The sequence below is a fragment of the Falco cherrug genome, chromosome 12 (genome assembly GCF_023634085.1).
Source record: "Falco cherrug isolate bFalChe1 chromosome 12, bFalChe1.pri, whole genome shotgun sequence".
Classification (NCBI taxonomy): Eukaryota; Metazoa; Chordata; class Aves; order Falconiformes; family Falconidae; genus Falco; species Falco cherrug.
In genome coordinates, this window is record NC_073708.1 from 89,373 (window position 1) to 117,366 (window position 27,994).

The window sequence follows — 27,994 nt, forward strand, 5'->3', positions numbered from 1 at the left end:
TGAGATGGGCACAGGTGTTGGAGGTCTTTATTGAGATTATAGCACAGATACACTTCTACAGTTACCTTTCCACTTTTATACAATAGTTAAAAATGCTTGCTACGGTGCACATATAATTTAGTAACCAAGAGAATCCAAAACTTAACTGCTATTCAAATAAATAAATAACCTGAAGTTTAAGGTCTATATTTTAAAAAGTAAAAGGAACTGTACAATATGAAAATATAACGATACATAAACATTAGATTCTAAAGTTTTGTAGAAATAAAACTGCAATTTCCCATACATAAACAGTGCAAGAAATAAAATTCAGATAAGCCTCTGAACGGGAAATTTAAACAATTCTTAAATTATCATGCAGACACAGCATTTTAAGCCATGCTGGTTTCTATTACAGCATTAATGGTATCCCTTTTACTTGAAAAACCAATAGCCATTAAGCTCACTGTGACAACTGCTGCCAATCCACTCTTCTACAGTACATTATACACAGAGGTATTCTGTTGCATTCAAAAAGTAAAATATTTGTGTTTCTACAGAAAAAAAAATCTCAATATTTTACTTCCCCCGCCCCCAGCATGTTATCCAAAACAACGTCATGTAATAAAACCAGCAACATTTCCCCCAGTTTAGATGAAAACAACCCACACTATTATAATGGACCATCACCAAGATGTGGTTACTGCCCAGTCACCTTTAAAGTTCAGAATTTACTACTAAAAAAGTTGAAATTGTAGAGATGTTATAAAGTTTGACCTCCTGTTGAGAAGTGATGAATAAATCTGAAAAAACAGTGGAACTAATTTCTTGTGTGTGTGTGTGTAACTAGTTACATACAGATTTGATTGAAGTGTTGTTCAACTTAAGTTTCTATATAAAATTTTGACTGAGGCAAAGACCAAGGAATGCAATTAATACCAAACTGTAAACACATCATTCATGTTACTTTAAGTGCACATCGACAACATCAGAGTTCTCCTCATAGACTTTGGCAACAAGACTACAACAGGTCACAGCAGCATGAGTTCACATGGAAGACTGAAAGCACTGCAAAAGAATATACTGAAAACACCAAGACCTCCTAGAAACCAGAAAAATCTGTGACAAGTGCCCCTCCTCTTGTCACTCTCCTGCTCAACTGCTGCTCTCTCAATGCCTAATTATTATTACTTTGTTTTTACAGTTCTGTAGTCTCAGGTCTCTGTGCTTTAGCTGCATAGGTTGCCTTTGCACTCTAGCCATTGTAGGTCCAAAGAGTTACAGTTCTGTCTGCAGAAGACGACAAGAAAGAAAGATCTTGTGTATGCCATCTGCACTGAATAACTTTGTCCTTGTGTTCTCCTACCACCATAAGAGGAAGCTGCTTCGTGAGGTCCCCTACAGCAGAAAAACAGAAACCATTAGTCATTTACATAAATTTATATCCCAGCTCTCTGGGTTTTTTTGGGGTGGGGTTTTTGTTGCTTTTGCTTGTTTCACTTTGGTTTAGTGAAGCTTACATATGTCTTTCACCTTATGAAGCGTGCTTGTCCCCTCTATGTCACACATAGAGCATAACACAAGACCCCAGGATTTCAGTTTTTAGGCATTACTGGACATAGTACAAAACATAGGTATTCACAGGTTTGTTGGTTGTTTTTTTTTTTTTCCCCACAATGTGATTACAATTTAAATTTAACAGTCCGAGAAAATCAAGTCAATAGATATGGAGTATATCTTCTCTCTTTTAACTCTTCCCAATAAAAATAAGCATTATCACACTTTTTTTTTTTTTTAAAGGTCACTTCTACAAATGCTGCCTGAAAGCAATGGCCAACTCATCAGGCAACATTGTTAATTAGTTCTTTTATCATAATTAGACCTTCCACTCCAAAACAAGATGTAGTTTATAGCCTGCATTCTTAAGAACACAACTAGCCAATTGCTAACAGACACAATCCAATTTATATACATGTCAAACCCTTCAAGCTCTACTGGTTCCCCCCCCCCCCCCCCCTTTAAACTAAAACCTGATCTTTTGTCCTGGTTTCAGCTAGGATAGAGTTAACTTTCTTCTTAGTAGCTGGCACAATGCTGTGTTTTGAATTTAGTGTGAGAATAATGTTGATAACACACTGATGTTGTAGTTGTTGCTGCATAGCGCTTACTCTAAACGAAGGACTCTTCACATTTCCCATGCTCTGCCAGTGAGCAGGTGCAAACGTAGCCAGGAGAAAGCAGAGCCAGGGCAGCTGACCCAAACTAGCCGAAGGGATATCCCATACCATAGAACATCATGCTCAGTGTATAAACTGGGGGGAATTGGCCAGGGGCTGCCAATCTCTGCCTGGGGACCAGCTGGGCATCGGTCAGTGGGTGGTGAGCAACTGTGTTGTGCATCACTTGTCTGGGGTTCTTTTTCCCCTAAGGTTATTATTCCTCTCTCCTTTTCATTACAAGGGTTGTTGTTATTATATTTTTACTTTATTTCAATTATTAAATTGTTCTTATCTCAGCCCACAAGTTTTACTTTTTTCTGATTTTCCTCCCCATCCCCCAGGGGTGTGTGTGGGGGTAGGAAGTGAGCAGATGGCTGTGTGTTACTTAGTTGCCAGCTAGGGTTAAACCACAACATCTTTGAACCAAGTTCTCTTACAACTTCAGTATTAAAAGCACCAAACTGAAAATTAACTCATCCTTTGTAGTATGTTACCTTGCAAGTCTGTCACCTTTATTTTCATATCATAAGATCCTGTGAGCAAGTAGTGTGCCCCTGGAGAAAAGCGAACCGAACGAACATCACTGGAATGAGGATGATAGCTCTGCACCATTCGTCCTCCTCGAATATCATACAACATACAGCTAGAGTCCTCTTGTCCTGTAGCCAGGAGACGACCACTAGGATCAACAGCCACTGAGGCTACAGCACTTCCTACAGGAGAAAAAAAAAACACCAACAAACACACACATGTTATACTTAATGTACATTTGTGACAAACAGCCGACTTTTCATATTTAGTCAAGAATATACATTGTTTAAGAATATGAAATGCTGGCCTTAAATTAGGGTGAACATACTTAGCTACTGTTAGCTTAAGATAAGAACATTTTTATGTTCTAGCACTTAAAACTCCGAAGCCACTGGTCACACTGGACTGGTAGCAAAGCCACTATTAAAGCTGCAGAAGGAAAAAAAAAAATGTTTCATCACAGGGAAGAAAGTCACTTTTTATAAAATCATGTAGAATAATGCAAGGAATTCTGCCCCCAATTCTAATTTATTGCCCGCTGCCAAAGGTTTCAAAAAACAAAACCAAATCCAAGTGGTTCTATAGAAATTGGTAAAAGGATTCTTAAGACTATGTTGACAACTTGCAAAAATGGCTGCTCCTTCCCATCCTTTCCTTTGATTTAGAAACAGTTATTTTGTGTCTTATTTTAATGTTTGTTTGAAAGTCACAAGGCAAAAACCTACCCAACTCTTGAAAGAAAGTGTTACTTTAAAAAACCCAAACAAGACACACAGGTAAAGATATCCTCACAACTTTTTTCTTTTAAAGCTGAGCCTCCATTCTGTGATACAAGACCTCCTTACATTCACTCTATAATACTTAAACATCTTTAAAGTATATTTTTATGCAAGAATGATCAGAAGCACAATACCAAGTCTTACCTGTTCCATGAAACGTGGTTCCCACAACACGAACACAGCTTGGCACTCTCAGATCCCAGAATCTTACAGTCTTGTCTTGGGATCCAGATGCAATCATCCAGCCACTCCATGTATAAAGTGCTAAAATATGACCTGTGAACAAGATGACTCCTTTACTTGACTGAACACTATTAATCAAATAACGGAATATTACAGTTCTGATTGTATTTTTCCATTCAGAGACTTAACAATCCTATGGAAAAGCTGCATGTTGCATGATCTAAAATGCTGATAAAATAAGGCAATACCCAGCTTTGCAATACTCCATTTCTCTGGAATGAAGCATGTACTCTCCATTAAATTAACAGCCAACACACTTGAAAACAAGAACTCCCCAGCTTCCCTCAAAATACCTCAAGAGCAATCTGGAGAAAAAAAAAAAAAAAAAAAAAGTCTTGCTAGAACAAAAACCACAAAGACATTTAAAAAACCCCAAAACAATAATTATATTTATTAGAATCTAATACAGACTTAAAACATGAATGAGAGAAGCAACAACGTAACATACCAGTGTGACCACTCAGAGCATGCAGGCCTTGTCCTCGCTGACAATCTGTTGTGTAGATATTGCAGTCCCCTGCTCCAGCACTTATTAAAATAGCACCACCACTTTCTGGGCCTTCCATAAAGGCAAGGTCTCTGATTGTCCCATCATGCATGCTGAACTCCAAATCTGGTCCTAAAATAATTTTTAAAAAAAGGTCAAGGAACAAAACAAGGTATACTTTGTTTACCACTGTTAGTGCCACAATCATTAAAGCAGCTATAGTGATAATGCAGAATATTTTAGGCAAGGATAGGTATACCACCAAGTATAAACATTGTTATGCACTTTCATAGAGCACACCAATTCAGTTAGCAAAGTTCAAGTAAAAATCTCTAAGAATCATGTTTTTGAGAGTTGCTCGATTTTCCTAAAGTTCCTAAAGCTTTGCAAAATGTATGTGAGACCATCTCCACAGCCAATTCCAGCCAAGCTTTATAGAATATGTTTATTTCTTTACGTAAGCTGTGGTAAACTAAAAAGGCTTTCTCTGCCAGAGAATGATCATCAAGAACCCTGACCACATAGGACGGGGTAGCCTAAGTTCCAAACAGAAAAGATAAGGGGATGTATTTAGTGTATTGATGAGGAGGCTTTGGCATGGAAAATAGTATTTGCTGGGAGAGAAACCTTAGACTTTTAAGATGGGGAGAAGAGGACAGAACTAGACAAGAAAAAGGGGAACTGGAAGTAGTGATAAATTCCTACTGACAATCAAGAACTAGAGTTGGCCAAGAATATCTGGTTGTTTTACCATATCAACAACAACAAAAAAAATTCTACCTGAAGACAGCACAACACCAGAGAGTCTTGCAAAACAAACCCAAAATGCAATCAAAGAAAAAAAACAAATTAAAAGCCCAAAAGATAATCCCCAACCCCAGTGGCTCTTTGCTGGACAGAGCCTACAGTCTCTTTTCCCTTTCACCATCACTAAGTTATTCAAGGTATTAGAATAAAAATAACAAATCCAATTAAGTACGTAATGTAATTTGAATGGTTTTGCCCAATATTGGACAAATAATTGAAAAGAGATTCTTTAAATATACACACACACACTACCTGTTGCATTACAAGTTTCTGCATTAAAAGGCAGTACTTTCACGTATTTATCATTAGAACCAGTAGCTAACAGCTGTCCACAGGGACTCCAGGCTACACAGTAGATTGATCCTTTATGATGCTTGTTCCTTTTGAAGCGAACTACAGGTTGTTTAGGAGAATTATAAGCACTGGGAAAAAAAAAAAAAAAAAGACAAATATCTAACTTCCTCTTATTTGTAAGAAAACCAATGTATTCTAACACAAAAATACTATTTTTCTGTTATTTTGGGTAACATGAAATACATATGACATATACATGTGATCCAAGAAAAAAACAAAATGATTTCTCCATTCCATTTTCTCAGTTTTTTCGCATCTTCCCATTGTATTTGCCACTGGACAGGCAAAAAGAACTTACAGTCTCTTCATCTATAAAGAGTTGATAGTGATAAAATATACTGATTACTAGCTACATACAATGAAATCTTATCCCCAAAGTCCTGAGTTGGTGGGTTTTCCTCTACATCCTTCATACTTCCAACATCTTGATACTGTGGCCACTTTTGAACATGCTTGAGTTCAGTTAAGCAGCAGTAGGCCAAGAAAGCTCAGAAGGCACGCGCTATCTGGGTTAGTACCCAGTGTGGCTGGCACAGCTAAAGGCTGGCTCTGGGACTAAACTATCAGGCTGCAGATTGGAAAATCCAGATTCCTGAAAGAAGAAAGCAGAAGCCAGCGTAACCTCTGTGTATGTGTGTAGGAAGGTGTTTCTCAGTTTCCCACACAGACATAATCCCTAACTGGGGATTGTGTTTGGTATGACAGCATAATTACATGACTGGACTCCATGTGCTCGCGTTTGGGGCTGCTGTTGTGCCTAATAGTACCGTAACAATAAAACCTGAGGCCTGCTGATTTATCCAAACACTTGTTTTGGATATCCATGCCATTCTTCCTGTCAGAATGAGTGAGACTCATCAAGCACCTTAAGCGGTTCAAGGATCAAGAAAAATGCTTCTGTGCTAACACAGAAAAATGCTGCCCTAAGTTAAGCACTGTCTCCCTTTTTGCCATTAAATAAGTTAAAAAAAAATCATACAACAAAATAAAACTCATACACATGCATCATTATGAGCTGTGCATTGGATATTATTTGTTGAATAAAGTGACTCCCAAAGCTTCACTCATCAACCAGAAAGTCTAATACAGCAGCCAGTGCAAGACAAGATACGTTCACCATTACATGTTAATGCAGGAATCTTCACAGCATCTAGACATACCATACATTCTTATTTCTGAAACCAGATCAGCTTTACACATGGCTGAAATAAAAGGAACAGTCCCACTGATGTACATTTCCTTTATTTCAATCAATTACCTTCCTACAATTATGTTTCTTTGTTCCATACCAGGAAATAGGCAAGTGCTGAAGATAAAGTACTGCTGTATCCAGCTCCATCAACATTCACTCCAGTAACACCAACAACAGAAATTCAACAAATTAAATTGCTATTGAAAAATTCAGAAACCATATTGTAAACACTTGAAAAAAAGAGGCAGAGAGAAAAAACAGAAGACAATCACCTACGTTTGTTTTAAAACTTTCGAGATAGATATGGCTTTAGTAAAAAATACTAACATAAATCTACAGGAAAGCTAATTTAATTTTGTTGCCAGAGAGGAAATCCATGACAGATTAGCTGAAATCAGGATCACCGTTCACATGCTACAGAGCTTCCTAAATGGCTGATGCCTTATATCGCACCCAGGGTTTGGATTCACTACATTTATTAAGAGGCGGAGGCAGCACACTGGCTTGTCAGGACATGGGAGCACAGCCCAGAATAAAGACCACGTGCTGCCAATCAGCTGCATGGAAGTACTGTGATTATTTGAGCACCATCTGCACAATTGTTATGTGTATCTATCAGTGTTTAATCTCAAACGTGAAAAAAAAAGCACACTGCTACTGTAACTTTATAGAGAAAAAGAGAAAAAAAAAAAAAAACACCAAACCAAACCAACCTGTCCCAAATCGTACAACAGTTGGAAGAACAATTTAAAAAACTTAAAAGTCACAACAAAGCTTTGATGTACAATTAAACAACTGCTGTTCATCAGCTATTCTACACAATTACGGCTTTTTGAAAAACATGAAAGTTTTGAATGCGTGTCTAGACTCGGGTTGTTACAAAGATTAGAGTATCTTTGAGATAATGCAGTCTCTCTGCCGACTTGTAAATTCCACAATGAAATGTTTTTGGCAAACTGTAAGCACAGTGGAAAAAGAACAGTAAAAGAAAGCAGTACAAGTTCAGAATTACGGAAGTCTCAGTATTCCTTTCATATCCAGAAGCACTGTTACTTGTCACATCAGATCGTTACTGTAACTGGAGACTAAGGCTGCAAAGTCAATCTAACCTTTCCCAATGGTTGGAATAACAAGCTGTATGAGAGCAGACCATAGTTAAGTCAATAAAGAAGCATCCATTCCACTGAAAATGTTTTGCACTGTTTACCAGTCAAGGGGAGGCCATCTGGGCTTCAAGCCCAGCAAGTCAGCTTGCACTGGGTATCAGAAAAATCAAGGCTTTTTTTTTTTAATCTCACACATTGCCAATAAATATTTTGGAATCAAACTTCAAAGGCTACCTTATTGATGATATTTAAGGAGGAAAAGAAAAAAATAATCATCAGATTACTTCCTGAACACTTTGGAAACCTGCACGTGAGTCCTAAACTGGGAAGGTGTCCCAGATAAAGTCACTGTGCATACTTGTAGCTCCTGACGTTGTGAAGTTTCAGATGCCTGCACTTCCACCTTACTCCAAGAAAATACTGTAACTGGAGCAGAGACAAGGAGATGGTTATTGAGATGGCAATACTTATTTCCAGATGAAAAAAATGTTTTTCCCTCTCCTATTAGAAAATGGGTGAAAAGAAAACAGAAAAGACTAGGTGTACAGTAAGCCACAAATGGCACTTTTCCTGTCAAGGATCCAAAGTATCAGGCAAACAATAGAAACACTCTGGCAAATTTTGCTGTAAAAATTGAAGATAGTGCTTTTTCTACTGTTCATGTCTGTCCTCCTGCCAGACACTGCACCCCACGAAGCCCAGCCTGTGCTGGCTCAGGAATTGATACGTGCTTTCTCCCACTTTTACAGCTGGAATATCAAAACCAGAAGCCATCACAGAAAATACAGAAAAGCCCACCTGCTGAGACAAAAATAACACTTCTATAAGGAAAGGTATGGTATTGTGGCAATGCATCTTGCCAGTAACAGAAGAGCACCAAAAAGTAGCCCACAAATACATAAGTTCTTCGGCAGATCATCGTATGTTTGGCAGTTCAGGTTTCTAGAAAGAGCGCTGCAGTATTTACAACAACGAAATAAAGGTATGAAATGGACAGGTACCAGTAGCTACAGGAGTGCTATGATACAGAAAAATAAATGATTATACAAGCTTTCTTACCTTGGGTCAATCACTTCTGGATAGGCACAAACCCTCAAAGTTTTAGAGTTGGAGCCAACGGCATATAAACTCCCACTGGGATGAAAGGCTACAGCTCTGACAGCTTGTGTGTCTTCTAGAGTATTAATGCATATGAACTGCTTTTTTGATTTGTCATCCTGTGTAGAAGGATAGCAGCTGTATTAGGTTCTTCAGCATAAAACTGGACATTTAAAAGCAGACATGACTTTTGCAGAGTAACATAGAACTATTGTAGCAAAGTATTAATGAAGTAACAGCACCCGCTAAGTTATTCAAATACGGACTTGTAAAACAATGTCTACTCCAGGTCAAGGAACAGTGTACTTCAAAAAGTTCTTTTCTTCAACCCACTTTTATAGCTAACATTAGATGAACATTTCTCACTCTCCCTCCAGGCTTCCAACAGCTTTTGTTCTTCTAAGCAGCCCAGAAACTTGGTATTACAGTTTGTTTCCATGTGAACACTTTTGATCCATGTGAAACTTGCAAGGGGAAGGAACAAAGCTGTATTTTTACTGAAAACAGTCCAAGTCATAAACACAGTTTATAAAACAAATACAACACTCAACATAAGAATCAAATTTTCACCCTGTAGTTAACACGAAGTTATCCTTAAATTATGCTAAACTTTACTACATCATCCTCCTGATGACTTCATCACCACTTTTCTAAGATTTTTTTGTCCGATACAGAAACTTTGGAAGGTACTCATTGCAAAATCATTTCCCTAAAATCGGACCATACTGACTGGAGTCCAAAAATCAAAGTTTCAACCTGGAGAACGCAAAACAATGGCTGCAAAAGACATCCTGCTGGAACCTCTGTTGTACAAGGAGAAGCTGTGACTGTTTGGCCTTGAGATCAGAAGGGCTTTTCAGGGCATGTGTAAATCTGAGTATATAAATACCTGACAGCAGTAATCAAGAAGATGGAGTAGACACTTCTCAGTGGTAGCCAGTGAAAGGAAAAGAAGCAGTGGACTCCAACTGAGATACAGGAAATTCCATTTAAACATTTTTGTTGTTTTAGAAACACTGTAAGGGTGGTCAGACACAGGAAGAGATTGTCCACAGAGGCTGGGGAGTCTCCATCCTTGGAGATATTAAAAAATACAAGTGACCCCAGCCCCAAGCCACCTGCTCTCATTGAGCCTTCTTTGAACAGTGGGTTTGGACTCAGTGTCCATATAACCCTTCCAATCTCGATGGTGCTATGATTCTGTAGGTACTGCATCAACCAAAATTCATTCTGAATATCTATTAATTATGAGAGGATGTCACATCCTCAGAATTAAATATTGAATCTTGTGAAAACACAAATTGTAAAGGACAATAAGAAAACTCACCTCATCGCCTCTTGTCCTAGCCACGTTTCCTGAAGAATCTTCCAACTGTGGCTGAGTGACAGCATGTTCTGAGACACTGTTTTAATTTGGTGAAGAGTTCAAATTTGTAACAGAAAAAAACAATAGCAGGGACAGATTTGTTCATAAGTATTTCTTGGACTACAGTTAAGTCATTCTCAGAACTGACTAATCTGTGTGGACAAGTGTTATGTCTGATTCTTTATCATTAAACTATTATTTCTACAAGAGGTTGTCCTTTATGCAGCAACTCCAGGCACTGAACAAGTGAATGCAAGTTAAGAATATTTGTTTTCATGCCATAACATATGTAAGTAAAAGCATATATACAGATATGTGTGGAAGAACAGTTGTTGCTTTCAGGTCAGCACTACCCTTCAGTTAACAGAAGAAATTTAGTTCCCACTCTGTCCTGCCCCTCTCTCCATATGGTTTCTATTTCATAAAGCTTTCAGAATCTTAGTAGCATACAAAATAAACAAGAATTATACAAGTAAGACAGAATAAAAAGTGTGAAATTAAGAATAAGCATAAAATGTAAACCATAACAAATAACTACTATTTCTCATGTGTACTGTCAAAAAGAAAAGGATTTTATAATCCCTACAAAAATATATAATAAACACTGATCATGAGCTAAACACCTATATTCAAAGACAAATTCATTTGATAACTAGAAATAAATACAAACAGCTACTCCCATAGTGCTAACAGAAGGATATTTCCAATCCTGAAGAGTCCCTAATAACTTACTTTTGATTCCCCTGTACAGGTGACTCCTCAGAAAAGGGTATCTGATTAGCAGATCCACGCTTTCGAGGAGTGCTTGTATTAAAATTTTGGCTGTCCGTTGTTACCCTCTGACTAGCATCTGAAGGTGGTGATGTAAAGTTACTTGTTGGATTGGTAGATGCATTCGCTTTGCTCCCGTTACATTGCTGGCTAAGTGTTTGTACATCGTTTCCAAGACTGTCCATACCTATATTTAATTCTCCTAGTTTCTGGATAGATCTAATAACAAGGGGAAAAAAAAAAAAAAAAAAAAGACCACCAAACCAGATTATTATGAGAACTTGAGGAAGAACAGGAGTGGATGGAAGGAAAATCAACAAAATCCCCCAACCTGTTAAGAAACTGTTCAGTGAGATTCTGTTGCTGGTCAGCTCCATCTTCTTGATTTACACCTCCTTCCAACAACATCTGCTGGTACAGCTGTCGTTGTTGCTCTTTCTGTTCTAAGTGCTGCTGGTAACGTAGTCTTTGTCTGTAATACTCCTGAAACTGCTCTGTTGAATCACGGAGCTAAAACAAAATGAGAATTTCTGATGAAAATTAAATAGTTAATTGTGGTATTTAACCTAAACATGCAATTTCCGGTTCATTATTTCACAACAGGCATCAAAACGCCAGCAAATTCTCCTCTAAGGAGCAATGCTTTCATTATTCCTTAAAACCAGACAACTTACATACTAGAAAAGGTAATCCCTGCCAGCCTGTCCTATCAACTGTTAAAGTAGTTCTGCCATAATTCAGGAAGAGAATCTTCCTTCCTACAAAACTTCCTAAGTATTACTTAATATCAAAACAAATAGGCAATTGGAAACTGAAAATAAAAATCAGAAAACAATGTAAGCTACATTCCAAATTCCAAATCATATTTACACTACAAATTTAGTATTTTCTGCCATGTTGACACATCCCTGCCATTAGTCTGCAGTGCTGATTTACCTCTCCTAGCAGCCAACCTTGAAGCGTGTCCTGGTTTTGGCTGGGATGGGGTTAATTTTCTTCTTGGTGGCTAGTGCAGTGCTGTGTGTTGGATTTGGTGTGGAAACAGTGTTGGTAACACACTGATATTTTTGGTTGTTGCTAGGTAGTGCTTGTACTGGGTCTGGGACTTTTTGATTTCTCAGGCCTTGCCAGCAAGAGGGCTGGAGGGGCACGGGAACTTAGGGGGGGACACAGCCAGGTCAGCTGGCCTGAGCTAGCCAAAGAGGTATTCAAACCATGGGATGTCATGCTCTGTATATAAACTGGGGGGGTGGGGGGGGTGGCCAGGGCTGACTGGCTGGGCATCTGTCAGTGGGTGGTGAGCAGCTGTGTGGCGCGTCACTTTTCTCCCTTCCCTTTGGATTTTGTTCATCTCCTTCTCCCTCCTTTTCATTATAACTGTTACTGTAGCTATTATTATTGTTCTCATTTTTATCTCAATTATTAAACCATTTCTATCTTAACACTCGAGTTTTACATTCCTTTCCAACTCTCCTCTCCATCCTCTGGGTGATGGGGGAGTAAGTGAGCGGCTGCACAGCACTTAGTTACCAGCTGGGGTTAAACCACAACAAAGCACTGCATCTTGTTTTTTAAATTGGTGCCTTGTTCTAACCTTAGAATTCCTTACTTTCTGGACCAAACACAAATACTTTGGCTTCCTTTCTTATGGTCTCTTCCCTTTTATGTACTATCTTTAGTTTCTCACACTGCCAGCTTGCCAGGACTCACTGCCTTCTGCATTCCTTAACCCTCAATTTCTCTCTGTGCTGCTAGTCTCAAATGCTACCATCATAAAACAGTCGAGAACAAGTTAAAAATGAACACACAAAAATATCCTGTAGAAAACCAAAAGCATATTAGTCCAAAGGCAAAATATCAACACTGAAGTGCCAAACATTTTCTAATGAAAAAAAACTTAACTGCATGTTTACCAACTAGCAGGGAAAAAAGTAGTAGAACCGACAAAAAACCCACCTCACCAAGGTTGTTTTTTTTTTTTGTTTTCAGAAGTGACATTTTGTCATCCAGTGAAGTCGTATACAGACATCCTGATAACATTGCATTAGTTCAGACAACTCATGCAGAGAATCTTTCTTCATAATTACGAGCCTTTGCATGTCTTTTAAATAAAAATATTTGCATTATGATTTTGTGTTCTCTGACAATTATTTTTTGGTTTATAGTACATTTCCTATTGCTGTTGCATTTGTAAAAATTTTACAACCTTAGGTTTCCCTGAGATATCTGCAATTTAGAAACCCCGAAGTTACTGTTGGAAGTCTAAGAAAGTATTTGTTCTCTGTATTTCAAATAGGTGAATTAACCCCCAGTCACTGAGTTATAATCCTTCTAAGCAACACTTATATTCTTGTCTGTATGTCTTTCCATGGCTGATACTTGTTTGTACCCAAACCAACACCTAAACCTAAGATATGTTGTCCAGATGCTCTACTCTATAAACACTGACTTTTTATTCAATCCCTCCAGGAACGATGAAAAAATAAAGCTATGAAAAGAAATTTAGATTAATTTCTTACTCACATAGATATAACACATATACCACTACAATATGGAAAATAAAACAAGGAAATTGGACTGGGTACTACGTTCTTTTCCACTTGTGTGTAATAACCTGGCCAACATCTTCACCGCAGCACAACATCTCCTGTCCTCATTCTCTCCTAAAAACTCTGCATCCATTTTTTTGCCTTTTGAGGCTCACTCTGTTATACACCTAGTTAAGCTGTTTCCCCCTTCCCCTTATTCCCAATGCACATACACAACACCGCTGCAGCAGAGAAGTTACTTAGCAAAGTCCTTGAGGGGAGTGAAGTCCTCAGCTTTGGAGGACTTTGTTAATCCTCCAAGAGGCCCCATTGCCTCACTCAAGTATCCAGAGTCTACAAGAATATATAGCCCTGTCAAGACTAGACTGGTTTTCAGTACAATATAGATGTCATAAGCCAAGACAAAGTTTGCTTAAAAATCGAACTGGAGTCTGCAAACAAAACCGACCACATACTCAACGTTAGTCAACATTAGTGAATTAAGAGACAGATATTTAAAACTGTGGAAAAAGAGTAGAATAAGTAACAGTTTTCATTGTTTCCTACCAAACTATTATTTCGCTTTCCCCATATTGCTGTTAAGGTGAAAAAAGGTAAAAAAAAAAGATAGTCAAGGGACAAGCCTTCAGAGATGAATCCCCCCAAAAAGGTAATACTATTGGATTCCAAAAAGCAAAGATACATTTACCAGGGAAGTATCAAATGTTAATTTCTCTGTGTTCTAGACAGAAAGTGATGTAAGATGACCTATGAACCTTGGTGCTAACACCAAAAATTGCAGACTACATGCCAGATTCCTTGCTAAAACACTAAGATGATTCCTAAGCATTGTTTAATCTACCATTGCTGGCTTTCAGTACTGCAAAGCATTTTTTTCTTTTAAAAATACACACAACAGTTTAGCAATACTGCTGACATGAGAAGGCACGCTAATCAGCTGCATTACAGACTCAAATGACAGCAGAACTTTATACAATGGGGAATAAAGTAGTTTCTTATACAAGATAACACAATATTTTTACCATAATAAAAACAAAATTCAAAGCAACCCATTGTCATGCATGATGTTCCCAACACAAAGGCAAATCATTATGCAGGGATCAGAACACAGTTCAAAGGGCCTCATTTTTAAACAACCAACTACTACCTCATTTTTCTCTTGCTTGGCTGATGCCTGACACTGTGCTCCATTAAGTGGTTCATTTTCTGGAACTGAACTCTGGCACAAAGTCTCACTGCTGATGGGATGCTGTGGCTCCACGGGAGTATCACTTCTTGCAACAACATGGAAAAGAAGAGAAGCTTAACTGAGAAAAATTAACAGTAGAAAATCCCCTGGTAAGTAGAGAAAGATAATATTCCAGAGTAAAATCTGGGAATACAAGTGTGCAAACTACTTAAGTCACATAAAAATAAAAGATATTGCTTAGGAAAAAAAATGCCACTTCCAAGGGGTTACACTGAACACAACACCCCCCCCCCCCCCCAATAAACAAAAAGCACAGTCAGTCAGCATGCTTTGTCCCCACATTTTGCAGAAAGCCTTGCTACCGTGGGATATCCAAACCCCATGTTTTCTATCCCTATACTTGTATTATATACTCTAACAAGTTACTAAGATCTCGTACTTCCAAAGCAATTACATGCATGGGAAGTATCAGGTATACTACACCTATGTTTAACATCCATCAGCTTGAACACTCCTGAAAGTGCTACACAGGAAAGTATCAGTTTTGCTACTCTTTATTAAGTATTTCTGCACAGAACTCTTTCCAAAATGCTTTAGCAAACAGTAAGTGTGCTGATTAAAAGCCTTGGATTCCCATCTTGAGTTTTGCCAACTTAAAGTCCTTTACTCAGTGAGACTTGGAACAAAGCTCTTTAAGAAGTTTTTCCTGTACCTTCGTATAATAACAAAAGTGACTTAGCTGACTAAAAGACAAGTTATTGCTTGCTGAACACAAGGTATAAAAGAAATACTATGTTTCTGTCATGTGCAAGAGAAATCAAGAGCCAGATTTCCATAAAGCTCAGCTTCCAGCCTGGCAAATATTGCCATTTAATTTGGACACTTAAACTGCAGCTGGATTTTCTTCTGAAAAATTTAGTGCCTTCTTGACAGGTCTGCTTCCTTCAATCTAATTCTAACCTTCAAAAGATGTATTAATGAAAAAACATGTTAAGAACTATAAACGTCACAATATGACATGAAAATGGCTATACAAAGAACTGCAGCAATTTACCACTTTATTTAGCCCACAAGATAACTATCTGTAAAAAATTATTCTAGCCCACTAATAATGGAAAAAGAAACAGGAAACTTTCAAGAATCAGTTTTAACATTGGACCCTGGGCTGTACGCACAAATGTCAAGATTTGTGCATACAGATCAGTAAAATTAGAGGATTCACAATTCATCAGTATCTTCAGGATGCACACTTAAAAAATGTAACACAAGGGATGTTTCCATAGCTACTTTCAAGATAAGCATTAATATATCAAAACATACAGTACTGTAATAATTTCCATTATCATCTCGTGAACTGACATCAGTATGATGGTGTTTGTTTCCTTTTTATTGAGTTTAGTTACAGATGCTCTTTGCCTTAACACAAGGTACAGAATGTCGTTGTAAGGCAAAACTAACAAGAGGGTATCACCAGCTGCGGCCAGGTTTGACCACCACAGCTCTACAGCGTCCTCTGCTGGCCAGTGCGCCCAAGAGCAGCGCTGGTTCTCCAAGAGCCAAAAAACCTGGCAGCTCCCTTCTAGCGAAGTATGGATGTAACATTTAGAAAGGGACAGAACTACTGATCAAAATAAAGGCCAAGCAAAACCACGATGATAAGCTCGTAGTTGACAAGCACCATTTCTCCTAGTTACCAGGGCTCTTCTCTCAAAAGGTAAGAAGTACTAAGTCTTGATACAGGCTTTAGGTCTTCAGAAAGGAGAGAAGTTTGCAGTCTACATAGCATTAGGTCATTAATAGCATTCACCGCTATCATAAAATATTACAAAAAAAATACATTCAGCCACCTTATTCAGATTTGGTTTCAAAAAAAGCTAAGTAAATATTTAAGCTGAACTACTACTGTTAACAATTTAAGGAGTGTTACAATGACGACATAATAGTAATTTCCACTGACATCATTGGAACTACTTCTGTAAGTAAATTTTTGAAGTTTAGTCATTTACAGTGTCAGGACCAAAATTTACAGACAACTGAGGACAGAATGGGACGGGGAAAGAAGATGGAGTTACAACTATTGCACTGCCTCCATTTATTTATCCAGAATGAAAGAATTCAGTAAAATTGAGCATAAATTTTAGCTAGACTCTGTTACATAATCAGAGCATATTTGTACTCTGCACTAGGGTTTCAACTTCAAGAAAGTCCAAATTGAATCCATCAGGCTCAAGACCAAATATGAAAATCTACTTTGACTATAAAAGCATAAGGAAGAAAACTCCTTGAATACAGTTTTAATTACAACAAAATTTAAACAATCAAATTATGTTACAATTATGTCCAAAGTTACAACACAGGTGAGAACCCAGTAATATTAAGTGCAACATAAGCCAAAATAAAAATAAAGCTACAGTCGCACTTACCGCTCAGGTGATTCTTCAAAAATGCTGTGACACTCAGTATTCTCAAGCATGAGACTTCGGCTGAGATTCTGTACTCCTGGGTAATGGAAATTGGCAAAGGAGTGTGACATCGGAGAAGTTTTGGTCCCAAGGTCTGTGACTCGTTTATCGTGATTTGTTAATCCACATGATAGCCCATCTAATGCAGGGTTTAAGGAACGAGTCATGTAAGCATCTGCTGACTGAGGCCGTCTCATTGGGGATGATGGATAAGGAGAAAGTTTGCTGATAAGGGGTGTCAGAAGATCAGCATATGCAGCTTTTGTAGGCTTGAGGAGTTTATCAACATGAATATTGAGCATCTTCTGTTCAAAAGCGCAAGAAAAGACAGTAGCTGGCAGATTCTGCAGCCACGATAACAAGCTAAGGTCCAAGTCATCACATCCATTACCACACAAGAGATCAATGCCCAGCAATACTTCACTTTCTGTGATTTCTTCTCCCGTTGCTTTACTCTGACAGAATTCCACACAACATTCATAAAGCAATCCCTTCATTACAAGCTGAAATAAACGATTGTTACTTGCTTTAAAGCCAGCCTCACTCAGTTTTCTATCAGCAGGAATAAACTCTGCCACCATGACACAGGCTTCTTCAAAGCAGTGAACCCGTGCAGTGCTGGGATTCCAGTCCTTGAATTCTGCGTGGTTGGTCAAGCGAGGCAGCGTCAGCAGCAAACAGAGTTTACTATAGTCTTCCTTAGAGGGACAATATTCTTCCAACGCATGTAGGCACTGTACAGCCTCTCGCATTGTAAATTCCAGCTACAGAAATATTAATAGAACAGTTTGTAGTACCTACATTTCTACAATAAAAGTTAGTTGAAGAACAGGTAGCAGCTCTGCTATCTTTCCTTTATTACTATTACTGTTCATATTTTGATTAAACTGCATACAATAGAGTCTGAAATTGCTGATGCAAATGTAGTTACAACAAAGCCAAGTTCCTGGACGTTTCAATTTCCTAAAATCCCCCACCAAGTCCCATTTTCTACAGATTTATGGAACTTTTTCATGTCACTGCAGGTTTGATAGGCTTAAAATTTTAATTTTGTAGCTAAAAAGCTGCAATTCTATTGTAGCACAGAAGGTTGTTCTCATTCTCAAAGCCAACTGACTTATTTTCCCCCTTTTTTAATTCTGTGAAAAGCTATTGGCAAAAATTACAAAAGGCTTGTAGATTTCTCTAGTTTCCAGAGATTAGCAACTTTGAGTTGCCTTTTACATTGAGATTTTCTGTTCCTTAGTCAAAAATGCTAAAAAAGTTCAGAACATTCTCCGAAGTCCTCCATGAATGGAGGGCTTTAGTACAAAGCTTGTTGATAGCTCAAAGCCCACAAACCATGTTAAACACACGTAACTTGGCATTTTGAATTAAAGATTTAATACACACACCCCTTTACCCATGTTAACTAGCATCTGCTCAATACAGCCTTTCATTCACAACATGCCAAGATATTTGGTATCATTAAAAACAAAAAATAAAGGACATGAACCTGATTTTTCTCTACTGCTACCTAATAACAGTATACAGATTGAGTGATTAGAGGAATAGTACACCTTCCCTTTCAAACTACATAAAGGCAGACTTACTTTTAGCTTTCTCTACACCGTCAACAGAAGACCCTGAAGTTACAACGCATGTGTAATGGAATAGAGAATTAAAATCCTTTCAGTTTTTCAGAAAATTAAATAGCCATAAACCTACTAGCATTCTTCATTTTTAATTTCATAACACTGTGTTAGAAATTTGATATACCTGTATTCTAGTTATTCATTTATGTCAATAACTAATTTCACAATCTGCACACCTTTGCCAGTTTATGTCCCTTCCAATATTGAAAACTTAAGTTCACAACTCCTGCTGTTTGCACATTTAACTGATTAAGATTAATTCAAATTGGAATCTTTCACCTGGTCCTGATTATGACAATAAATTTCTGTGATACCAAGGCTTGCTTTAGAATACTTTTGAGAAAGAGAGCCCTGTGCTTCAGTGTAATGGCCTGAAGTAAATCTCAGGATCAGAACCACAAACATGACATGTGGTCAACTGATCTACTCTGCATGGGTTCCAGCAGCCCTTGTATATCTAATTCTGTTTGAGACCTGGGAGCCACATTAATTTCCAAAGGATACCAATTATTTTTTCCATTGTTCGTAAAACCATTTGGTAACAGCTAAAACTTGTGTCAGTGCTGGGAGCTTCTGCTCTGCCTTTAAATCAGAATATTTTCAGAGGCTTCCTGACAACAAACCCAGAGATTCCCAAACCAGAGACAATTCTTACATGCTGAGGCTCGTCTTCTGCTGACATTGCGTTGTTTACACATAAGGCTTCCAAGAACTTCTGCTTCATTATAATGTAACGAAACCTGCAGGTGAGAAATGAAATACTATACATCTTGCTCCGGTAGCTAAACGTTCTTTTAGAGACAAGCAGGGTATTTTACAGTAAATGGTTGAGTTAGGCATAGAAATTACAATGACAAGGAACTCTGATCTCAAATTTTAACAAATTGGTAACCACAAAGTTATTTTTTTAACAGGAAAGTCCTCTTTCAATTATTGCTTTCAAAAATATTACATTAAAGATATTAGAAGGTTAATAAGAAAAAGTAGTATAGCAATCTTACTCATGAATAGAAATATGACAGAGCAGCCAACTATAAAAAGATAGTACAACATGCACCTTATTCCTAAAGTGTATGGCAAATCAAAACTCATTATAGATTGTGTGCACATATTTTTCATAGTTTAAGAGAGAGACAGACAGACATGCACACACTTTAGGAAATGTATAGAGGTTAGAAAAACAAAAAACTAAGGTGAAAAAACTTAGAACTACTGCAATACTTAGAAATTTGCATGCTTTCCACAACTCAAAAAATTGAACTCTGACATACATTCCATTTTACCTTTTCTTGTCGAATTTTTCCATACATTCAAGGGGCTGAATAAATTGAAGAACCTCATCCCACTGACCATCAAGAATCAATTGCCTAGTAAAAGAAAGAGCCACTCCTTTAGTTTTACTCAACAAGAAAATCCTCCTTCTTTCTAAGTATCTCATTTAAATATACAACAGGTGATCAGCCTGCTTCAAAAAGTTAATGCTTTGCACAGATGCCAAGATGACTATCTGATGTGACTAGTAGTAAGAGCAAAATCCAGGTCTCTTCTCAGTGTTTTGTAGAAATAACTGTATACTGGAATCACAAATATTACTTTCAAAGGCACATCAAAACGGACAAAAATGGTCCTGTGTCTCCTGCTTTACCTGTAATTATTGTTAAGAAAAAACCCCCAAGACCCTTACTTGAAGAGTATGAATAAATACATTGATTCAATGAACACATCCTGAGCAATGAAAGTGAACTTAAAAATGAGTTAATTTTAATTGTATAGATACTGCTGGGCCTATTTAATAAGGGGTGGGTGGGAAAACATACAGTTCCCATATTAAGAAGAGGGACAGCTTGGCAAGAACTATGCTGACAGAAGAGCTCCACCTCCAAGGCCAGTGGGCTGAACTGCACAAGTGGATCAGTTCAGTTTCTTCATACCCTCATATCACACACAGAGTTCTCTATAAAAGGTCCAGATCAACAAGGAAGGGGTGAATTTCTAATCAGAGGTATAATCCAACTAAGCTAAGCATGAAACAAACAAGTAAGATTAATAACTGTAATATTTCTCTAATTCTTCTTTCATTTAATCTTATTCCAATATCCACAATTCTAATCAAAAGCAAATCCAGGTGAGTAATCTTGTTCAGTGATAGAATATATTTTATGATGTTTTAAGAACAACTGGATACATTATTTTCTTATGCTTCTACAAAGTTATTAAGTTCCTTTGGCATGGAATAGAAAACAGCAATGCTAAAAAAAAGTATGCATCTACAGAGACTCCTAATGATTTTGATGGTAGGTAGTACCCTGAATGGTAAATCACACCAGCTCTCACGCCTTGATGATAGCACAGACCCCTTTCATATTACTAAATTTAATAGAAATGTATTATTTTGAAACGCAGATAGTATTTTTTGGGAAAAGCTTTGAAAACCACTCTACTCATCCTAGAACTTAGCACTAGAATATTGTCAAAATATTTATTTTAGAAGTCAATAAACTACACATTCAGTTCCACGTGATACAGTAAGCAGGTAACAGATCTCTGATGCCAACAAGATCTTGCTCTCCTGTTCCTGCTCATGTGCTTTCCCTGACTTACCCTGCATGAACACCAGCACTCGTTAAGATTCCTTCCCACTTTAATTCATTGGCATGCCAGAAAAATAACCAAGCTAAAATGAATGAACAAGCAAACAAACACAAAAATCTAACTCCACCTATGTTGATGCTGCCTAGTCAGTTACTTGAAGTGGCTAACAGAAGGATGTTGTCAACTTCAGAACTCGAACATGATGCAGGGCTGGACCTCAGAACTGGGATCAGGAAGAAGCAGCATAAGATGAGGGCAGAGATCTCCTGCTTAGCGGCATGGGGCTGCCCAACTGTGTGTTATTATATATATGGTATTTAAGCACCAGAGAAAGATGTCCTACCTTAGAAAAAGCATGTCATCCGAAAACAAGCCATTTATGACCCCGCTTTCTTTCTCAAGTGCCAGCATACTGATATGAAGTTTCCTCGAGTTCAGAAAATCTAATATTAGTTTAATTATTTCAGCTTCTTTAACATTCACTGTTTCTTCAGCCGTCATGATGGCAGCCTAAAAGGGAAGAGAGAATTTTAGCTATGATCAGTATCTTATGTTCTGCTTGGTTGATGAATGTTGGCTACTAAAAAAATAAAAATACAGCTTTATATGACAGAATATTGTAGCATTACAAGAATTAAATAGACAAGATTAGGAAATTGATTTTAAGAGATTGATTATGAAGCCACAATTAAGACCTAACAATATATCTGTACCTTTTCTATTCCTGTCCTATGCATATATAGGGGCGCAGATAAACAAACCTATCAAGAAATCAATCCTCTTGCAGTGTGAAAATATTGTGCTTACCAAGTTTGCAAAATGTGAAATTTTCCCTTCTGAAATGCAAACACTGAAGTTCAAAGAGCATAAAAATGAGCCAGTTACTATGTCATTATCTAGAGATCTTACATATAAACTTAAATGTTTCTAACACATACAAAAACCACAGCACGCTAAAAATGCAGTGTCCCCCCTACCCCATTTTTTAAGTAGTGTGTGTGACAATTAAGCTAGGGGTTTTCATTCCTCGTCCAGGACACCTATTTCTATCTACGTGCTTTATGAAGAATCTAAAGCTGCAAACCCAAGGTGGCCTAAGCCAGTTTGACCACTGACTGCCAGTCCCATTCACTCACCTGCGTGTCCCTCACCCTCCCTGAGCACTTCTCACCTTTTGTCAGTGTGTTAGCTTTTCCACCAACTCATGTATTGAAGTGGCTCAATGACCTAAAGAGCTTTCCAACCAGCAGACAGGAAAAGCGGGAAGATGCAGCTGGGGCAGTGATAGGCCAGGGCCCCAGCTGCCAGCAGTCAGCTTGTTTCAAGCTCCCGTGGACACAACGTCCAAGCTCCTTTGCAACACAATTCCTGCGTGGATGTGAGAGTATTCCATGTACTTCTCTTAGGAAACCTAAAATAAATCCTGCTCCTGACTAACTCTTGCACGGCTCCTTAAGTACAATTTAAAGTACAGGCTGTTCAATTTTTTTTCTTTTTTAAACCTTAAAAAGGCTTTAGAGCTGTAGCTCCCAAGTTGATCTGCTGAAAACTATCTGGGGATATGGGGAGAAACCCTGTAACACAGCCAAGCCACGTAGCATCACCTCATCAGAAGCTCTTCAAAAAAAGCCAGCAGCTACAAGAGTGCTACTTCACATTTGGAAAAATTCAACTTAAGCCCGTGTTACTGCAGAAAGGAGCAGTCCCTCTTCTCACCTCTGCACTCAGCCATACATTCCCAGCCATTTCATGGCACCCACAATGGAGCTATATGGTTAGCTAGATCACTCCTCTGATCCAGGTGCAAATTAAACATTTTTTCACTCTGGACACAAGGGCACTAATGCTGACACAAGGAACTGACAGAGCTTTGCTTTCTGCCAGTAGCAGCAAAGTCTTAACCTGTCTTAAATTGATAATAACAGTGCACCAAAAAGCAGGGAAGCAGCCACTATCAGCAATGAACCGTCAGCATGAGGCAATATCCCCAGGAAAAAGGATAGACGGTGGAATAACAGTGATCAGTAAAGTTAACAAATAGAGATGACAATACTGAGCAAGATGTCCACAAAAGTAGGTTATAGTTACCCCAGCTGCTACCCCTTTTAATTCAAAAGCGAAAATAAAAATACTTCTTAGTTCCCTCATGCAACCATTTACTTAGGCAGAAACCTAGCAACTACAGAAGACAACCAGCTGCAGGTAACTTAGCTCCCACAACAAGCTGGAGAGATGATGCAGCCTCCAGATACCTCAGCCTTGGAGAACTGTAGCCCATAAGCTAGTTACCCATCTCTTATTAGGAAAGGTGCACAGACAATACTAATAAGAAATCAAAGAACAGATATAAAAAGTTACAGCAATCCAAGTAAGACACTCAAAGTATTAACAAGAAATTAATTATTTACTGGAGAAGGGGGGAAGACACAAACACTCCAGTGAAACTTTTCACTGATCATAATAAACCAATGCTAATGAACTTGAAGGGATACAAAACATTAGGCATTAATAAGAGGGGGTTTTATACTACATGGTCTAAATCCCCAAGTTTTCCATCTTCCTCACAGCTGTATGCCAACTTTTTTCCAAGTTTTTGTCAGAACATTTGACTAGGAAAGCATTCGATTACAGCAGCACAGTTTATTTTGGAACAAGAGAGACCCAATTGTGCCAGATGAAATGGCCTAGCTTTAAAAAAAAAAAATGGCTGGGTTTAATTCTCATTGTAGTCACAGAAGACTCCAATCAGCAAGTTCTTGATGGGTCTCATGGAAGACACACCCAGAGACCACCTGCCCACTCTCAGCCAGTGAAGTCAGAGGAAGAAACTAAAATCTGTCTTGCAGAAAGTTTTACTGCAGGAAAGAAAGCAGATAGACACACAAATCCAAAGCCAGAACTTGTAGAAAGAGGTTTTTTCCTTATGTTTTAGCACTATTTCAACTTCCTGTTTTGGCAACTGGATATGGATTTTTGGTCCCGGAGGAGAAAAAAAAAAAAAAAAAAAAAAAAAATAATCAACCCTACCCCTATAGGGTGAAGGAAGAAACCAACACACATTTAACCAGCAGTTTAGTATTAACATCCTAATTCCCAACCTAACCTAATGCATCTGCATTTCTCTTTTGTTACATTTTATGGCACTGGTGATTTTTATAGAAGTTAAATTAACTTCCTTGCCAAAAGACAAAGTAAAACTTAGACAAAGCTATATTGAGACTTCTCATCAGAAAACTGCTAGAAAAATTCAGATCAAGATTCCCTTTGAAGAAAGGAACACGCAGTCCAGCTTTCTTTTCAATTGGATCTGCCGGATCCAATTGAAAGTCTAAACAGGAAGCCACCCTACAAAGCTTCAAGATAGTTTTAAAATTAATTATTTATATATTCTTTTGATTTAAAAAATGAGCATAATCAGTACAACTTAGCAACAACATTAAGTAAAAACTAGCAACTGCAAGAACTTGTCTTCCATTTTCCACTGTAGTTTTAAAAGAACAGGTTTGTCCTGAACATGAAGCCTTTGCCAATTCTAACACTTCATTTATGTTATTTATGTTGCCCACGTAACTTTGGCTAAAGGATGATCAGCACCCTCCATTTTGATATAGGACTTTTAACAACACTTTAGGGGGCCTGTTCAGGAAAATATAATATCCAAACATAATTTGGATACTGAACTGGAGTCAAAGCACACCGATAAGCTCATATTAACAATATTTTGAAAATACTTAGTGTGCATTTGCTGTCAGATCAATACAATTAGCTAGAAAACAATGGTAAACCTACTAGAGAAGATTTTCACGTAACTGATGTCTTTTTAGGCTGATGAGCTCAGGCTCCCCTTATATGCATTATACTGTCAGAATAACAAGCAATGCTGTAACACTACCATGAAATTATAAATACACATAGGCTTATACATCACCCCCTATGAAATATACCAGTTTTTCTGACATTCAGTGGTATGTTTATAAATAAAAACAATAATAATTAAAAAGCAAAGAACAGCAGGGAAACTCAAGATTAGAGCTCAAGCTGCATCTTTGGTCCATCCCACTATATTGCTTTCTGCCAGCACATATGGCATGTAACATTACAATCTGATCAGCTCAAGCACTAACACTCAAGAATGACTGAAGCACAGCATTAGCTTGAGGTAGAAATGAAAGTAAATAAGCATTAGAGCTTAACGTTTCAGGTGCCTTTTACCAATCAGTTTTTTGCTACAAACTTCTTATCTTACCCAGTCTTTTCAAAACAGCATTTTCCATGACTGTCCTCCTTCCTTCATTCTTCTATTCACTTCCCCCTATCCTCCCCTAGTTTAGTTTTGCCATTTGTTATCTTCCTAATAAATCTACATAAAGGAAAAGACCCAAACACCTTCTTGCCACGAACACAGCACGTATTTTTCTATAGCTTCAATGGACTTTTAAACAAGCTCTTCAGAACACAGACCACCTACTCCTAAGTTCTCCAGACAGATTTCACTCTTGTTCTGTCATCTCATGTTCTAAGAACATGGCAAAAGCAACAGTCCTCTCATGTTGTTATAAGCACAGAAAACAATCCTTTTAAAAAAAATAAATATATATACACACCTGTGCATATAAAAATACTGTCAGGAAAATGTTTACAAACTAGAGTGTCTAAAAAAAGCACCTAAATAATCTTTCTCTAAGTTACCTCCCTCAGAAGAAATTTAAAATGTATATACATTCACATGAGAGAAAGTTGAAATAAGGTTTAATATCCTGGAAAACAAGTAAATAGTGAAGGAATAATTTTTATTTTAGAACTATGTTATTTATAATCTGAAACAGATCGCTGATAGTATACAATAAGCATTCACAAAACTGGGCAAGGAATGTAAGATCAACTACTCGGAAATACAAGAAAAAAATATTACAGTTCAAATGTTAAGTGTCATACTGAGCATGGGGCAGTACGTTTAATGGGAGAAGCGAAACCTAATTACAAGTCTCGGTTCACTGACTTCAATGAATGCTGCAATGCATATCCATAACATCAGTGTCCTGGTAAGCTATGTCACAGAAAAACTGAATGTGAACAGTTAATACATATTTAAAAGGCTGGCTGTTTTGCATTAAGTTATTTCACCTTTTAATTTGTCCCACAGTCACTTACATACGACCCTTGGGCCTGCCCAGAGGCCACTCTGGAGTTCTGCCTACAAAGGCCCCACAGGGGACCCTGGGCCCAGTCAGTACCCAGTGGTTCCATTTCTGACATGCCCTCAATCATCTTCCAGTTATTCTAAATCAAAAGAATTTACAAAAACAAATAAAAATTTTTAAAAATCTATAGGCCAAATTTTTTTGTTACAATTGATTCCCCCAACAGTCATTGCAACTCACTGACACCCACCTTACCCTAAGAGACTGTGCGATTCATTATTTCAAACAATGTCGAACATATTAGGTTCTTAACAGAAAACCTTCACCAAACTTTGTACAGCTGAACTTTACAACTGAAACCTTTCTCTACTCCAATACGTAACAAATAAGCATCCTCTTGTGTACTAGCCTTCTCCTCCTCACAGATTTTTCACTAGCTTGTCCTCTAGTAATCCTTTTTTTTTTTTTTTTTTTTTTTTATCCTGCTTAGGTCAGCTGTTGCTTTAGAGCCACCGCGGTAATGCTCACCGCCCCGCGCTCTAGCGCGACGGGCAGGGCTCTTCGCATCCATCACCCCCGCAGGAACGCTCGCTCGCACTTCACCCGGCGCGTCCTGCATCGCCAGCGCCAAGAGGGACATTAAATTATACAATACTTCCACGTTAAAGTGAAAAAGGAATGCAGAAAAATAAAGAATATAAGCAAGTCACACGGACTAGGGACGAACGCGTTCCCACTGCAAAAAAACCCACAACTGCACTTGCTCCCAATTTTTTTTCTTTTCCTCTTCTCGCGCAGTTCCAGACGAAATCCCCCCCCGGCTGGCGACAGGGCTGGGCGCTACACCGCGGCCCACACCGCGCCGAGCCCCGCCCGGCCCCCGCAACCGGGCACAGCCCGCGCCCGCCTCAGCCCCCGCCGCGGCCCCTAGCGCGCGCCCGCCCGCCACAACAAAGGGACGGCGCCGGTCGGGCGTCGCCGCCGCAGCGGCAGCCGGGACGATACTCCCCTCGGAGGCGCGGCCGTGCCCGCAGCCTGGGCCGGGACGCGGGCGGCCCCTCGCCGAGGCAGCCCCGGGGCCGCCGGGCAGCGCCCACCTCACGGCGCTGCGACAGCGGCCTCTGCCGCGCCGCCGGTCAGTCGGCCCCGGCCCCTCCGCGGCGCGGTCCCCCGCCCTCCGTCCCGCCCGCCAGGCGCTCACCTGAGGGGCCCAGCGGCCCGGTCGCGCCGTCGGCAGCAGGGGCTGAGGGGAAGATGGCGGCGGGGCAGGCCCGGTGCCGGTGTCTCGCTCCCGCTCGACTGCGCACAGGAGCTGCGGCTGCCCCCAACCCTCGGCACCGACTCCCCGGCGCGCGGCGCCCCAGGACTCACCCGCCCCGCGCCGCCCCGGTCGGGGTGCCCGCGCCGCTGCCTGAGTGGAAAGCGAGAGGGGGCGGGCGGGGGCCGGCCCGGCTGGGCACCGCCCGCGCCGCGGGGGCGGGAGGGACAGATGGTG

At 39.0% G+C, this 27,994-nt stretch overlaps 1 protein-coding gene across 5 annotated transcripts; it reads right to left on the reverse strand.

The window, feature by feature from the left end:
* WDR47 (WD repeat domain 47) lies at nt 1–27,979 on the reverse strand. Of its 5 annotated transcripts, none has more exons than XM_055724763.1 (15): nt 27,701–27,979; nt 21,702–21,868; nt 20,050–20,133; nt 19,422–19,506; nt 17,094–17,896; nt 14,626–14,752; nt 11,264–11,442; nt 10,894–11,151; nt 10,123–10,198; nt 8,757–8,914; nt 5,298–5,467; nt 4,200–4,370; nt 3,653–3,784; nt 2,693–2,911; nt 1–1,377 (listed from the first exon to the last, which is right to left on the reverse strand). In XM_055724763.1, the coding sequence occupies exons 2-15, from the start codon at nt 21,857–21,859 to the stop codon at nt 1,235–1,237; spliced, it is 2,763 nt and encodes a 920-aa protein (XP_055580738.1). In that variant the 5' UTR covers nt 21,860–21,868; nt 27,701–27,979; the 3' UTR covers nt 1–1,234. The 5 variants fall into 5 exon arrangements, with proteins under 5 accessions (XP_055580738.1, XP_055580736.1, XP_055580739.1 ...); XM_055724761.1 differs by having other exon boundaries at nt 14,626–14,755; XM_055724764.1 differs by having other exon boundaries at nt 14,629–14,752; nt 27,701–27,976.
* Nucleotides 27,980–27,994: the final 15 nt, after the last annotated feature.